This window comes from Drosophila santomea, chromosome 3L (assembly GCF_016746245.2).
Source record: "Drosophila santomea strain STO CAGO 1482 chromosome 3L, Prin_Dsan_1.1, whole genome shotgun sequence".
Taxonomy (NCBI): domain Eukaryota; kingdom Metazoa; phylum Arthropoda; class Insecta; order Diptera; family Drosophilidae; genus Drosophila; species Drosophila santomea.
In genome coordinates this window covers 634,215-651,102 of record NC_053018.2, presented here as the reverse complement: position 1 = coordinate 651,102, position 16,888 = coordinate 634,215, and the positions used below count along the sequence as shown (strand labels likewise).

General features: G+C 44.0%; 1 protein-coding gene across 1 annotated transcript; it reads left to right on the top strand.

Annotated features, from left to right (window-relative positions):
* The first annotated feature begins 6,997 nt into the window (after positions 1-6,997).
* Positions 6,998-7,518, top strand: LOC120449823. The gene is given in 3 exon segments (XM_039632471.1): positions 6,998-7,227; positions 7,229-7,397; positions 7,399-7,518. Coding segments are annotated over 3 exon segments (519 nt in total).
* The last annotated feature ends 9,370 nt before the right edge of the window (positions 7,519-16,888 follow it).

The following is a 16,888-nucleotide window of genomic DNA, read 5'->3' as shown; positions in this document are numbered from 1 at the left end:
CAAAAAAGTTGCAAAATTTTTGGGCAAATTAAGCTTTACGTACACTACACTTGTTCGGCGACACTTTTGAGACTTGAGGATTCGAAAATTGAAAGAATCCCGGCACGTTACTTGACAAGAACCCTCTTAGCAGTGTGACCAGATGCCAGCGACAGTCCTACTCCACACACCACACACCATACACCACACTCAACACTCTACACACTATAATTCCCAAGTGCTGAGTCCGGCTCACCGCCTCCTCCTTCTTTTCGATGGCGCTGTCGGTGACGTACTGAAACAAATGCCTCACGAAACTTTAGTTTGCGGCGGAATGAACGACACACCAATACACCAACACACCAGCGGGGAGTTCACACGGACATCGGCTCACGGATGGATACACGAGCGCAGGCACAGAAACAGAAACAGAAACACACACAGTGACAGGGGCAAAGCAACAAGTATGAATGAATGAGCGCTTGCCGACGCCTCTGCCGACGCCTCTGTCGGCATCGCCTGTAGGTGTGAGTTTGCATGTAATGGTTAACGCCACACAATCCGGGTACTCGGCATCGGCATCGGCATCGGAATCGGGGAATCGGAATCGGGGGCCGGCGGGGGGGCTCGGAATCTAAAATTTTTTAGCCCGCTCTGTCTGCTTTTGTTGTCGTTGTCGCTGCTCCTCTGTGTTCTGAAAAACATAGCAAACAAACCTCGCGCACACACACACACACACACACACACACTCGCCCAGATACTCGCTCCGTCCCTCTCTCGCCGCCTGCAAAAGCCTAGCTGCCCGATTGCGTTGGTGTGCGAGAGCGGCGTCTAAGCACAGCGAGAAATTTTCATTAACGAAACGATCGAAAGCAAAATGGCGGATTTGGCAAGGCAATCATAACGGTTAATCGCACGGTTTGCGGTTTTGGGGATCCCACATTTCAAAATGGTCTTTAATTTCTTCTAATTTTTGCATAAATTGTGTACAATGTTACGAAGTTTTACTAAATACAACAACACATAAAGTTGATTTTATAAAGTATTTAGTTACCCAATTAGATTTTCCACTGGTATTACCTGTATTTGCCTTTGAAAAGTTATAATTTTCATAACAATCCAATTTACAAATAGCTAATTTTAAGCCTTGGTAGAAATATACATAATATTACGGTATAACGTAAGGTGTTTTCTTCTTTTATTACCTTTGATATCTTTTATTAGTTATTTGTAATTTATTTATGGCCCATATAATCGTATCTATTTCACCTAAATCATGCCGAATACGTCTAAACAATCGAGTACAACCAGCGTTTAGCAGAACAGCAAGACTCAAAACAATCAATATTTAATGCTATTAATAAGCGTAAAACGAGTTTATTTTTATTGATATCAGCATTGTAATTGCACTGGCATGTGATTGAGGCTGTCAAATCGATGCATGGCGTTTTCTAACGATTGCTCAGACCTTATGCCATGGAAACGCCAACGGAAAGAAAGATTTTTAAGTCTGTGTAGAGTAATTGTAGTTGCAATTAAATATACATTAAGTGCAATTCAATATCTTATGAATATAGTTGCTTTGAATATGCCTAAAGAGGGATATTACGTAAGCCAAATGCTCCTTATATTACGATTTTGTTATAGGAAGACTCAACTCAACTCACTCAACTTCAACAAAACTTCAGAGCATTACTTTCCTAGTACCACCATGCTGGTCTCGAACTCGCATCACTGCCTGGCGGCGAACTTCACCCGCTTTGTGCTCAGTGTAAAGATTCACACACATACGCACACGATCAAAAGGCAGCAACAAAAAGGCCCAAAAGAAATCCGACAAAAAAAAAGAAGAACGAATTCCTGTGGCGGAGGCGCGCGAATGGGGAGCATTTTCGGGGTTCGAGGGACCGCGACTGGGGATTGGGATTGGGTTTGGGTTTGGGGTTTTGGGTTTTGGGGCACTTGGAGAGCTAGTTACGCACACTGCGAAGATACAGATACAGAACCAGTCAGTGTGCCATATGAAATATGTAACATCAAGCTCATGTCACAAGCGAACGACAGCGACGTTGGCAACTCACCGACACAGAGATACGGATACAGATACAGCTATAGTCACAGCTACAGATACAGATACAGATACGAGTACTACGCCGTGTGATTGTGGGTGTGCGAGAGGGCTCTCAGCTGTGTGTGTGCGTGTGTGTGCGCGTGTGTGTGCCATGGGGGCAATATTTTCTTCTAGAAAACGCATTTCAGATCAAATCATATGGCACCCACCCTTCACGGCCATCACGGCCATTTGATGAAATGAATGACGAGCTGAAGCTGAAGCTGAAACCCTAAGTAGACCCTTTAGTTTACCTATTAAACGACTTCTTAGAAAGCACTACGAATGATATGCGACTGCGACTGATATCACTCCACTGTTACCCCACCCCCCATCGCCATCCCCATCCCACGGCCATGAATTGGATCCTAAATATTTCGAGTTAATTAAACGCCTTAATAACAGTCCACGTGCTACTGCTGACGTAAGGGTCGTCAGCAGTAATACGACAACTCATAGGGGCGTGCACAACATCCAATACCAGTCCGAATAAAATGAAAACCACCACACAATGATACTTTGTTGTGCCTTGGTATTTTACTTATTTTTTCGGAGCATTTCTCACGCACACATCGAAGGCATCGAAGACTCTCACAAGGCAAATAAAATATTTGCAAATTTCTACGCCCTAAATATGCCAATTAATAACGAACCCCACCAGTAATCCCCCACATTGCCACCCACCAACTATTGCCAGTCCCAACTGAGCCCATTTAAGGAGCAGAGGAACCTCCAGGACGTTACCCAGTACTCCCCCACCCAGAATTCTTGGTCGAGAGCGCATCACGTGGTCACCCACCACAAGCCCCAAGCCCCCACATCCCCCCTCCCTCCTGCTCACTCCCAAAAAGCAAAATGAAACAGCAATCCTCTCGCACAAACACAACCACACGCAAAAGTCACACAAGACAGGCACCCGAATTTAGCAATAATCTCGCCGAGAGCGAAATTCACGCAAAAAAAAAAAAAATGTATATAAAAAAATTAACAACAAAAAAAGTACAACAATGAAAGAGACCGAAAACAAAATGGCCGTCAGGTGTAGAAATTTCTGTGGACGTGTTGAGTTCCAATTCCAAAACTTTCGGCCATTTTCTAACCCAATGCATTTGCATTATTTCAGTTCTCGAATTTCACACACATCCGATGTGTGAATACGCGTCTGCATTGTATATATATACCATATCCATATATGCATATACGAGTATATATAGTGGTATGATAGACGCCAACAAAATGGCGTCAGTCCAGAATGGCGTCGATTTTATTTGTAACTCTGTCCTGCAACAATATTTTGCCTATTTCGTTCGATACGCGATCGGCTTTGAACTTGGAAATCGAGAAGCTGCAAGCTATATTATCAACAAAAAGGATTTCCCTTACGGCTATTGTTGATAAACAGTAAGGAAATCAAGTGTTCCCAGAAGTGAAAACGGAACCCTTGATCATAAGTTAAGTTGCAGTGTTTATTTGTATGTTCCGCGAAATCGCTTGCTTTTAAATATGCATTAGATTATATCTCTGTGATTAGTTATTTGAGAAACGGGCAATCCATGGATTTTTGTTTATTGATGTATATTCTTACCTATTAAAATCGTTGAGCTAAAGAATACACTAATATATCCATTCAAAAACTCTTCAGAATGCAACTATCTGAGTAGTCAATTTATAAATCCCATAAGTCACACACATTTATGTTTATCATAAAGATCAATTGAGGGTTAGAGCCCTCATAAATATTAATCGAGCTGCAGTTTCAATTAAAACTCCCAACGGTTGTCAATTTGAGCTGCTCGATGTAACATTATTACCATAGTTATAGGGCTATTATTCTTATCACAGTTTTTGGGCACCAAAAAAGTACCGAAAAGTAAGACAAGTGTCTCCAAGAAGCATGCCAAGTGGCTTAATTAGTCGAAAAGTGGTACGCTCGAGTTGCATGTGTCGCAAGTTAACCGCATAGTTACACCGATTAGACATTTAATCAAATTTGACCCCAATAATTGGCATGCAGCAGTCTGCAGCATTTGGCCGCACGTACACCTCGTTTGCATCCGAATCCGAGAGATTGGACGGGCGACAGCCTCCATTAAAATGCCCCACTAACTGCATTCCAAGAATTTACAAGTCAAAGATCGAATGTGCGCCGCTCAAACGATAGTGTCCCGCCCCCTCGGCCGCCTTAGCCCCCTTGGGGCTGCCCCCATCCCCCTCTTGGGTGCCCCTGCTGCAACTGGAGCCCCTGGTGCCCCTGGTGCCCATCAACATCATCAAGAGCCAGATGCATTGTGTTTGCGAGCGGAGACTGTGGGTCCAGGGCCACCGCCAGCGATCAGCAGACAACAAAGACTCAAATTGAATAAATAAAGCGCAAGATTTATGCATACGAAATTAATAAATTGAAATATATGTACAATAAGTATTAGGCGCCAACAATGCAGCAAGCTGAACTGCATCGGACGTTTCATTTCAATGCCCACCCATCGCCCTCCCGGCTGCGTTTATCAGTGGGCCACGGCCCGAAAAGCGGAAAACCCGAAACCGAAACAGAAACAGAAACCGAAACCGAAAAACAACAGGGGAGATTAACATTAACACACGCACAGCTACAGTGCGAGAAACCAGATATGAATTATGTGCGATAAGAGCGAAGTGCATTGGTGTCAAAAAACAAGAATGGAACGCTTAGGGCTCGCACTGCCGCCGCTGCACCGCACTTTCGAATACCCTGGGTGATCTACGTTGCAGGTGCTGAAGGATTTATGATCAGCGATGGCTGAGATCACTAGTTTCACATGAGCTGATGCAGTGCTAAGATACAGAATGCACCATTGTGTTCAGGGGTATATTACTTTATTAAAACCATCTATTAACCCGTCGTTGTATGGCCAGATTACCTAAGGGCTCATCACCATTATGGGGCCATTGATCTTATGAACAAATCCTACTACCAAAAATACTAGTGATATGCGTGTTTATCGTTTACTGATAAGAAACTAATAAACTCTTTAGCATTAAGAACAGTCTTAAGTAGCTGAAGAAGCTTCAACACTTCCCTTTTTACCCCATATGATTTGTTGTATGCTACCCATCAGTTGCACAGTCTTTGAGGTAACTCCTATAAAGAAGTGATTAAATATGAGAACTTTAAATGAATGCTAGACTCCCTCACGAAAGCTGCACCCATTCTACATAGAACTTAGAGGTACTTAATTCAGTTTTCAGGGCTATGCCCAGTTCTACAAAGAGTATTCCAAATAAAAACACAGATCGGAGTGATGAAATGCACGGCAAAGTCGGTGGAGTCGGCGAAGTGAAGGTGGTGCATGGTGCATCGTGCAGCGCCAAAGCGGTCGGCTGCATATAATATGAGTACTATGCTATATAAGCCAGACCAGATCTGATCAGCCGGCGTCTGCGTCGGCAGCGGCAGCAGCAGCGGCGGTGGCGGTGGCAGAGGCGGCGACTGCGACAGCGGCAAGTTTTATGAATGAACGAGTGCAACTGCAACTCCGAGGAAAAGAGACGGGTGGAAACGGCTTGTGAATGGCAAGCGCGAGATCGAACTATTGTAATTACTACGAGATTATGCAAAATGCATATGCAATTAGTGGCAACTTCCTCTCTCCCCACCAACCACCCGCCCCCCATAATTCGACTTCTGAGTCATGGGGCAACTGGTTTGACTTGACTGGCGGCCTGAGAACCTAAAAAGTGAACACAGAATGCTGAACACCGAACACCGAACACTGAACACCGAACATGCCGAGAACAAGTACAACTGTGAGTACACGTACTGGCAGTCAGTACTCCAATATGAACTCATATGATTGGAATTTCTGTGCCGTTGCCATTGCCGATGATGATGATGATGACGAACCACCAACCAACAGCCACCAAGCACCACAAGTCGCACAGAAGCTCTAGAAGATTGTGCAATTGTGCCCCAACCTGTTTGCCACTTTGTAGCTCCGAATAGTATTCTCCGATCTCGAGATGCACATGCACATGCAGATGCAGATGGCAGATGCAGATGCACATGCACTTGCTGCGAGTCACATCGAGTCGAATCGAATCGTATGGAATGGAATCCACATCCACAGGCATTGTCCCTCGTTTGTCCAACATGCACATTCCATTCTTTGAAAAGCGATCAATGCCAAGTCAATAATAAAACGATGCCGATCCGTTTGGTGGCGGAGAAGAATATAAATTTCTGGCCTATCAGTTGGCTTCGTAAAAGAGGGTACCGAAGCACTGATAATAATGTCGCCTGCGAGAATTCCTTTAGCGGCATTTAAGGCCACTTAATTATGACCCCCCCGCGTGCCCTTTCCATCCCATCCCATCCCTTCCCTTCACTTCCCCTTCACCTTCCCTCAGTCGCTTGGAAAGCAAAGAAGAGCCCAATCCTAAATTCCTGGAATTTTGACTTGGTCTCTTGTTAAATAACCAACTGCTGTATTTGTTCATGTCGCCGGCCCTTCACTCGGAGAAAATGGGGCATGCTTTTTGGGAAATGCATCAGGAATGTAGTTTCAGAAGGTTATCAATAAATAAACGTTGAAATTGTAAACTGCCAGGAACAATTGAACTAGTTTTTTGATTTTCATCAAAATCAAAAGGACACTCAATTCCAAGATGATAAGTTATTATTATATAAATTTCCCTGACTAAATAATTATTCTAGCATTCTAGTCATAAGTTGTTCCCATTTATTAAAGTGTTTATCCACTCCAACTCTGCTTAACTGCTTAGTTGTGGGGGTTACTCTGCGTTTCTTATGGCCTGGCCTATGATGATTGTCCTCGAAATTGGCAAGGCGAAAAGGTGCTTCAACATCATAATCCACGTTCCGGCGATGGCAGATGAGAACGAGGCTCGGGGAGACGACCTGGACTTGGTTCGATGAACCAATTAGATCAAACAACTTACACCACTCGGCACACACACAGGCACACACACACACCACTACTGGGTGCAACAATACAACAACAGAGGAGAAGACTGCGAGAACAACAAAAAAGAATTCTTTACGAGCCTCGCTCCGGTGCACGGTCATCAAGTCAGCTCGTTCAACATTCAAGAGGCATCGATGATAATATTCATTCATTTGATCAAACCGCCGACGATGTCGACGGACGGAGATGCAGACGACGATGGAGACGACTTTCATTATGGGCCTGGGTCTCCAGACCCTGTCCCCAGTAGTCCCCCATCCGAGCTCCATCACCGTCCACCTCCGTCTACTGGGAGGCCGCCCAAACGCAGTCCAAAACCAAGTCAGGAACCAAGTCGGTGGTTGCAGGGGATGTACAAAAACATATTGCCAAAGTAGCAGCAACAGGCAAAGCAACTACGGCAACATCATCGACCAACAACAGCAACACGAGAAATCTCAACAGCAGCATTATGCATCATTACACTGAGAGAAAGAAGGGCTAGAAGGGCACACGAAAGGTTTGGGCAAGCTGTAAGTGCTTGGAATGGATCAAAAGGGATACTCTGGTAAAGAGTATAACAAACAGAAGTATAAAGTATTACAATTTAACTAGGATCCGGGGTACATGACTAATTACTCGGTAAATCTTATGGTAAATCCCATCCTATAAGAATATATCCAAACAGAAAACTATTTTCTATAAAGGTAACCCTCGCAATAAACGTTAATATGGATATAATTATTATTATTATTTGAAGATACTTTACGTTTACCTTTTTCCCCCTTAGGAATAGTTGTCCCATTTAGTTTTGCAACCCACACATTTTCTTTCTGGCAGTGCACTCAATCGACACATTCACTTATAGGTCTCAAAATCGATGAGAAAAAGGAATATGTTGAACGGGTGGTGGCGGTGGCGGCGTTCGCTTGTAGCACGGCTCAAAACTGCTGTCCGTTGTCCGCTTGTCCGTTTGTCCGCCGTCCGTCGATCGTCCGCTCACACATACAGCACACAGGGGCACGGACACACCTCCACACACACAGCACACGCACCCAGAATGCATGTGTATGCAGACGAAGCCAAGACCTCTTTTTAATGTATTGCAATTCCAAGAATTTAGGAAGAGGAACGTGAGAAACTTTGTTTTTGTTATTTTCTTTTCTTTGCATTTCATTTCAAGATACGATGCCGATCTCTGACTCCCTGCCCCGCCCCCTACGCCCTCGCCCACTGGCGGTGTTTACGTCTCGAGCGTCCAGGCTTCATGGCTCTGTCGTCCAGTGGTGCTGATAGCCTGGCTAGCAAATCTGGCTGGTGTCCTTTGAAGATTCTTTCCATGGTTCGGGACTTTTAAGTTCCCAGTTAGGCATTCTACTCTTTTGGCTGCAATCTTGCTAAACACACTTTCCGGTTTTTTGAGAAAATCTATTAAAAATAGATTCACCTAACCCAAAAATGCATTTTTCACACACTGCAATCGGAATTACGTACACAAACGGACTTATATGTATCTTCAAACAAATGTTTACCAATAAAATACATTTTTCAACTGCTAAATATGGAGATGAGCTGGCTAGTATGCTTCTGAAAATAGATTGAATACTTTTGCTTGAATATGGCATTTGAGGAATACATATAGTTTCGCATAGTTATCATACCATAGATCGTTATTATTGATCTTCCAAATATAAAGGTGGAATTCGCCATATTTTCTTTATATATTTTAGACTTTCTAGGTCTAAATCCAAATCATAGTTGTTTTATTATTAAGGCCAATATTCAAGTTATCCATGAAGAGGTGATCTCTTTCATGAAACTTGGCACTAAAAGCTCAGATCTAGCTTTTTTCGGCACTCCCAAGTGGGCACCTCTGGAGGCCCAGGCTCTCGTATCCATAAGTCACCGAGGCGTCTTCGTCTTCGTCTTGGCCTCCGCTTCTTTTTGGTCTTCGGTGGACGTCGCTGCCTCTGTTGGCGTTGCAGTTTGCAGAATGCCCAGACCCAGACATTCATATTGTATACACTTAAGATTCTTTGTGGAATTTCGGTGCAGTGGAGTCCCGCGACGCAGGGGGAGCTGGGCGGTGGGTGGTGTTTGGTAAGTGGCGAGTAGTGAGCAGTGAGTAGTGAGTGGGCCGGGCTCGTAGTGGTGTGAGTGCTCGAGTACTGGAGTGCTGGATTGCTGGAGTGCTCGGTGTCTCTGTGCGAGTGCAGACTTGGCTAATAAAGCCGGCGACAGGAGAAAGCCAAATTCCAAGAGCACAACATTGTAGCACTTGGGTGGTGCCGAGGTAAACAACAGTTCCATGGCACAAGAGGGGCACGGATCTCCGTTTCCATACCCATTTCCATCTCCACATCCAGCTCCATATCCCGCGAACTGCATTTAGTTATTCTGTTTGCTCGCCAATCGTTTCCTTTCTGCATTCGCTGCAGATTTCGCGGAGTGTATGCGTGTGTTTGCTGGTGCGTGTGCTGAGCGCATTTCTTTTTGGGATGCCGCTGATCGGAACATGGATGTGGCTGAGGATGAGGATGAGGTTGTGGTGCTGGTGGTGGTGGTGGCTGTGCGCCTGCCTCCGGAATGTGCAAGCCCATTCCCATTCGATTTTGGCGAGAGGCACTGCATCAGTTTCGAGTTTAACTCTTCCAAAATAATAGAGCACTTAGTTTACTCCATGAAAGGTCGTGCTTTTACCGTGATAAAACCATATTTGTAAGGTAGTTTCCCTAAAATCACCCGATGAAGACCTTCATTCTCTATTTACATTTCCAACTCTTCCATTTTTACAAGAGATTTCAAAACAATAAGTTCGCTTAAGCTCCTAAATATTGTATATTTAATAACAAATTATATGACTGGATCTTTAGACCAGGGTATCCCCTTTTCGATCCTTTACCGATCAGCATTTTTTTAGTTTCGGCTTGCTTTTCTTGGCCTTTTGGTTCTTTTTCTCCTTTTTCCTTTTACTGTGTGGCGCAGGGCAGCAGCGACAAAATAGCAGAATCCTGTTGCCATGATCGTTAACAAGATGCCAAGACAACGAGGGAGGAGGGGCGGAGCAGGAGGGAGGGGTGGGGGTAAGGCAGATTGGTGAAGGAATCTGGAATCTGTGGGAGCTTCGAAAAGTTGGCGGCAGCCAAATTAAATAGGCGCAAGCGCTTTGAGTTAGCCACGAGTTGTCCAGAATCCAGAATTCACAATCCAGAATCCAGAATGGGATTTTCAACTTAGGTTTGTTGGTGTTGTTGTTGAATTTTTGTTGCATTGTTTGTTAGCGGTGTGTTGTTGTTATGGCTTAGTTGCTTGTTGTTGGGTTTGTTGTCGTTGTATTTTGGTGTATTTTATGGTGTTGTTGTTATTACTGTTGTTTCTGTTTCCGAACCTTTTTCGTTGCCTTTTTTTGCGAGTGGCTGGCGAGTTGATTGTCCTGTCCCCTCAAGTTTTTGGCCTGGCCTGGCAGGAATGCTGCCTCACGGGTAGAAAGAGAGAAAATCTTCTCACCTGAGAAAGGCGATGTGGCGAGGGGGGTTTCCACAGGGGGAGTGGCGGAATATGCTGCAAGCCAAGGATCGAGATGCGGTTCGTTCTTGTTTTTCTTTTGAATTTCAGCTTTGTGTGCTGATTTCGATTTTTTTGTTTTTTGCTTTTTTGCCGGTGTCTGTGGCCAACTACTTGGAGTTCTCACATGTATCTGTGAGTACATCCCCATCACTGAACGAAATCAGGACTCCTAGACAAAATTTAGGTAGCTGTGCAGTTACATTTGGAACCAAGATTTTCTTCTCTATTGTGATTTAAAACTATCTTCTGGGTGGTATAGAAACTCTTACGATTTAAATAATAGTTAAATAAAAAGATCGTGCAGATCTTAAATTCATGGGTCAGAAGTAAACTACGTTTTCTACGGAAAGTATATGATTCATTCCGCATCTGCAGTTGTTATGATTTTGAGCATAGTAATTCTTAACTACAAATTTTGATGCCAGCTGGATTTTTTTCCGCAGTGCACGTACGTCGTTTATTATGATTATTTTGTTTGGCTGCCTTTGGCCTGTGCAAAAATCCGCACATAATCTGGCAAAACCAGTAGAACAACAACACCAAAGGATGCGAACAGATCGGCTTGTTGGTTGTGCGTGTGTGAGCCAAGGCGCAAAATCCCTATCCTCACTTACATACCATACCATGCCATACCTCTCGGTTCGGTTCGGTGCGGTCTGTCTGTCCATAGGGTCCATAGGAGGGCTGTCCGATTGTCTGCTTTTTATCTTTTCGGGATTTCGCCTTTTGTCCTGCTCAACGCATTCGAGTTTTCCCAGAAATGTTAATTATAATACTCGCAAACATACATAATTACTCGCATTTCGCATTTCGATGCCCGTAGTTCCCATATCTCCCATATCCTGTTTACGTGGCTCCGGATTCCGACCGTCGATTGTCCGTTCTCGTTTCTCGCATTGCGTTTATTAATGCGGCAAATAAATTTGCATGCCGTGCACATTTTTCGCCGTTCATTAATGCTTCTTGTTTATTTATTTTGAATATTTTTCTGCACTTTTCTGGCCTTGCGTCCTCGGATTTGGTCAATGAAAAGGGTTTGCTGCGTGTGAATTGTGCAGATAAATAGGGTAAGCACCACCGGTGCATTGAGATTTGGGAGTGACATGTCAAGGATGCCACTGATACCACAAGGATACCCTAATAATGAATAGCGATCGAATTCTTGGGACTACATTAGCTATTTCCCATTGTTCAGTTAGGTGTTTAGCTTGGGGTACTTTAAACAAGGTAGACAAACATACATATGTAGTCCATATTGATGATACAAATTACCTTTTTTTTTAAAAAAAGTTCCAATAATTTATAGTTTAAATTAATAAAAAAAAAATTAAAATTCTGAGACGCTACTTTTTTGTAACTTAATAGTTCAAAATATCAAACATAGCCACAAAAACGTAATAAATAAACAAACACTGTTGTTTCACCTAATTTCATAGAATTTTAGATGTGCACTTATTGTCAAGTGTACGGAAAAATAGAAAATAAATTTATAAATAATATAAGCAAAATATTAAAAGAAACAACGCGAAATAAAATATTGGCAATAAAACGTTCAAAGCGGTAAGAACAAATTTGCATTTGCATTTTTGATTACCGTAAGTCGTCTTATATAATTATAATAATAAATATAATTAGTATAATAAGTGGATTAGGCCGACTAATCAACGGAAATGGAATTTGTCAACCGATACTTAATATTTAATTGCTTAATTGACACAGAATTGGAAATTGAAAAACAAAAGCAAGGCAAAAGCAATGAAATTTAAACAATTTGTTACAACGCAGTTTTTAAAAGTTTATAATAAAATCGCCGCCATTATGTTTTTGCTGCCCCACCGCCCCACCACCCCATTTTGCTATTCGCCCTCTCCGCTCTCTCCCGAAAACTGAAGAGCGCAAAAATATACGACGGAATCCTCCCCTCCGCCCCCTGCCCACCGCCAAAGCACAACAACAACAGCAAGAATGTCAAAAACTAACAAAAACCTAAACAGCAACGACGTCTCTCTCCCAAGCACACATACCAATACTAAGACCGATATCAATACAATACCAATACCAATACCAGTACCAGTAAATAATGCCAAATGATCGCCAACTCTCTCGCACTCACACACACGCGCGGGCGCCAATTTATCACCTACTCACTCACAGACACACTCTGCCCCCACACACCCCAGTGCGCATGTGTAGGTGCTCTCTTTCGGGCACACACCAATACCAGTGCGCATACTAATCGCCGTGGAGCGAATAACAACAGCAACAACAAGAGAGCCGATCACGTATTGCGCAGATACGTGAGCGTGCGATTCGAATTCGGGCGGAGAGAGGAGTGGGGCGGGGCGGTTGGGGGGGCCAACTAACGCCACCCTTCCAGCAAAGCGATAATGGACAGGCAAAGCGACAAAGAGCGAGAGCGAGAGAGCGAAACCAGTTGCCGTGGCACGTCGACCACATTCCAGGCGAAAGAGGTTAGACCTCTTATTTCATTCACAATTTTCAACGTTCGAGTTGTTGCGTTGTTGTTGTTCTCCTTCTTCTTGTTGTTGTTGTTGTTGTTGTTCCCCTTGCAGTGACGCCGGCGCAGTCGTCGACTGCAGTAGAGGCGGTGGCAGCGACTGCATTTGGGGGCCGCATTTTGGAGTTCCACTGTGCCTTCTTTTTTTTCTCGTTTTCTCCACGGGATGCTTGGCGCTTGGCATGCGACACCCCAAAGAAAAGAGCAGAAATAGGAAGGGGAAAACCCTAAGTGCCAACGAATAAGGGCATGCAAACTTAAAATATATCTTTTTCATTTAGAAATATGGACTCCTTATAGTCAATATCCATTTTCATGCATTTCATAGCCAATCTTCCTTATAAAAGTCTATCTGTAACCCTAAACTGTCCTAGTTTTAAAAAGTTTGGAGGGTCCTAAGAAAGCAGCTACATATTCCTATGATAGTCTTTATTATAAACTTGGGAAGATTAAACTGTCCCTCCGCTTAAAAGAAGTGGCGCCCAGTGCAGGGCTCGAAGAAGAAGAAGCAGGAGGAGCAGCAGCAGCAGCAGCAGCTTAAGGCCGATCAATCGCCATCGATATCGGGGTGCCTTGTATTTGTTTATCTTTCGTCAGCGCCTTTCAATTCATTCCATTTCCATGTTGCCTTGCAGATAAGGAAACTGTGATAACGCAACGCCCAAGAAAAGAAGAGCAGAGTGATAAAGAGACGGCGGCGAGCGGCATTTCAAATGCCCACAATTTATAACCTGTTTGCCTTAATTTCTTACTCAAATGGCTAGCGAATTACAATAAATTCCTTAACCAGGCATGTAATCGCGTTATCATCATTATTTACAATTATAACAGCGGCACGCACACACATGCACTCAGACGCACACCTTCGTATCTGGGAAATGGATGTGGATGTGGCCGAAGAACCAGCAGCAGACTTTGAATGCACAAAGAGAAAATGTGCTTACTAGTCTGACAAAAAATTCCTCGATCAAAGATACAAAATATGCATCAGATCAAGTGCGAAAATTTTGATATTTGGCAGTTTATCTAGAGATTTGGTATTATTGTGCGTTCTCCACACTTCTCGATTTTAAAACGGTTACTTGTATTTCCCCAAAACTTCCCCAAGTGGTGAGCATAACTTATAGATATGCATGGGTATCTCTAAGATAGTTTCGCTGCGGCACATAGCGTACATTAATAATAACAGCAGCAACAGCAACAACAGCAACAACAGCAACAACTTGCCCACGAAGCGGACGCGAAGACTCGAAAGAGTGTGCACAGTGTGCATACCTACACATACTTCAATGTTACCTAATTAAAGTTTACATCCAGCCATCCAAGTACGGGGCTTTTCTGTCGCTAGTTATAAGGCGGCACCATCAGCGGCATGATTCATTGGAATGCAAAGAATTTTTATATGTTTCTATCTACATACGTTGATGGCTGTTGGTTGTTGGCTGTTGGCTTTTACAATTTCAATATGTGTGTGCGATGAATGATTTTGTAACATCTGAAGCAGCAGCAGCAGCAGCAACAGCAACAGCAGCAACAACAGCTACGGCAGCAATAATAACAACGGCAACACCAACAGAAACACCCTAAAAACATCAAGGCAAACACTGTGCATGTGCAGTAATGGGCCAACCATAACAAAACAACCCAAAAATCGGGGGATGGGGCCAGCGAGGGGGGCCCCCAAAGGGGCGAGCGGAGGGGCAGGGCCGCCGGACCCAAAGTCCGACGGACGGACTGCTAGTCAAATAGACAAGCAGGCAGACAGACAAACAATCCAATAGATAGACAAATAAGCTTGGCACTATTCGTATCCGAGAGATACGAATGCGACTACGGCGACTTCGGCGTCTACGAGCACCATGCTCCATGCTCCATGCACCATGCCACACATCGAGCGAATTACAAACGAATACAAATGGAAATGGAAATGGAGATGGGGAATATGGAATATCTTCCAATCGAACGGCACTCACTAAGCAGATCAGATTAGAGATCCATCAATGGACCAAAAGCCATTACGCGGATAAGATCCGTGGAGTGGAAGCGAGTGGCGAGTGGAGCGTCCAAATGGAGACCCCAATTGGAGCCCTCACACTTCAGATGGCCAGCGACCCAATTAAATATTGGTTCATCGGATTAAGTAGGGAGCAAAGCAGCCACAAACCAGGATAATCAATAAGTTTTCATAATTCCCAAAAGATTCGATTAGTCAGTTTGTAAAACAAAATCATTATTACATCAAATTACCACCCATTCTTGACTGCAGCACAGAATTTCCCAGTGTCCCTTTTTCGTTTTCCCGGAAAAGTCAACGCCATTAACGTAAACAAAATTTATCAGACCCCGGATGACCTTTGAATGCTCTGATTGAAAACCACTTTCCCTCGATAATTTTTCCCATTTACCAGTCTCGGTTTCCCAGGCTCAAGGCAGCACAAGGCTGGCGAGAAAATTAGTTCCAAAGGATAAGAAAATATTATGACGATCATGAATGGCATTTACAGCCGTCGACACTGCAACTGACCCGAATTCCTAGCCACTTGTGAGAAACAGGAAAGTATCTCACGCTGCTTCTCCCTCGCACACACAAAGCGCAGTATCGATAAAAATTGATTGCACATATACAGTAATCCCGAAAAGGTCTCCTCAGGGCGATTCCAGGAAGCATCTTTGAGATGCCGCTGCCGAAAAACCCAGAAGATCTCCCTGGGATGGGGGATGCGATTGGGAATGGGATGGGTTTGGCTTTGGCTTTGGTCGGGACTGAAATGTGTCGTCGGGTATCCGTACTTGTTTGTAATCAACACATCACTTCCCACACTTGACGACGCGGCGATCGATCCTTTGATATTAGCACACCCACACACCACACACATGGAATGTCCCATTCGTGCACTGGAAGAAAACAGGCCACTTTGGGATATTCATTGACGGGTGTTTTTCGTTTAAGATGTGAGTAAAACTTAGCTGTTTTGGGTGAAAAGCGAAGCTAGAAGGAAATCTTCAAACTCATCTATATCATAAAGTGTTAGTATTTCCAGAGCATCCATATTGTTTTCAAATCGAAATTGAAATGTTTTTAACTCATAAAAATGCTGCGGAATTTTTTTAAGTGCACTCATAGCTCGTCCTAATCACTTCACATTTGTATTCATTCTGAAATCTGTGGTGTGGCACAGGAAGTTATTGTCAGCGAAATGATTACACGCTGGCCAAATCACAAGTGTCCACGGTGGTCTGCCCCTCTACATTCTTGGAAAATCGATTCGAGCACAAGGGAAACATTGAATGCTGGTGAGCAATCTCTACATGAGGAGGTGCCCATTGCCGTTCAGTGGAACGTCCGAGTCCATCCGATCCTATTTCAAATGGCTCGACTCAATGACTTCTACGAATTTCGCAAGGCGGGCGAGCCACTTGCCACTTGCACCACTGGCACCACTTGCACCACCGAGCCAAAGAACCTACACTGGGATGTCGCACGCAGAGCTCTGCCCAGCGGGTTGGCCAGAGTCCGCCGGTTACTCGGTTACGAGTCCAGGGTGCAGATCGGACGGCATTATGTGCCCAATTTGTTTGTTGTCGATACGCTTTTTGAAATCGCCGCCTACAATGCCGTGACAGTTGCAGTTGCAGTTGCAATTGCCTTATTAATCCTCGTTCCTCCGTGCACTTGAGTATTTCGATCTGGACTTGTATTGTTGTTGTTTTTCCCGCGTCTGGCCAACGTCTGTCTTTATCTTGGTGGGAATACGATTGCGGGGAGTTCCCACT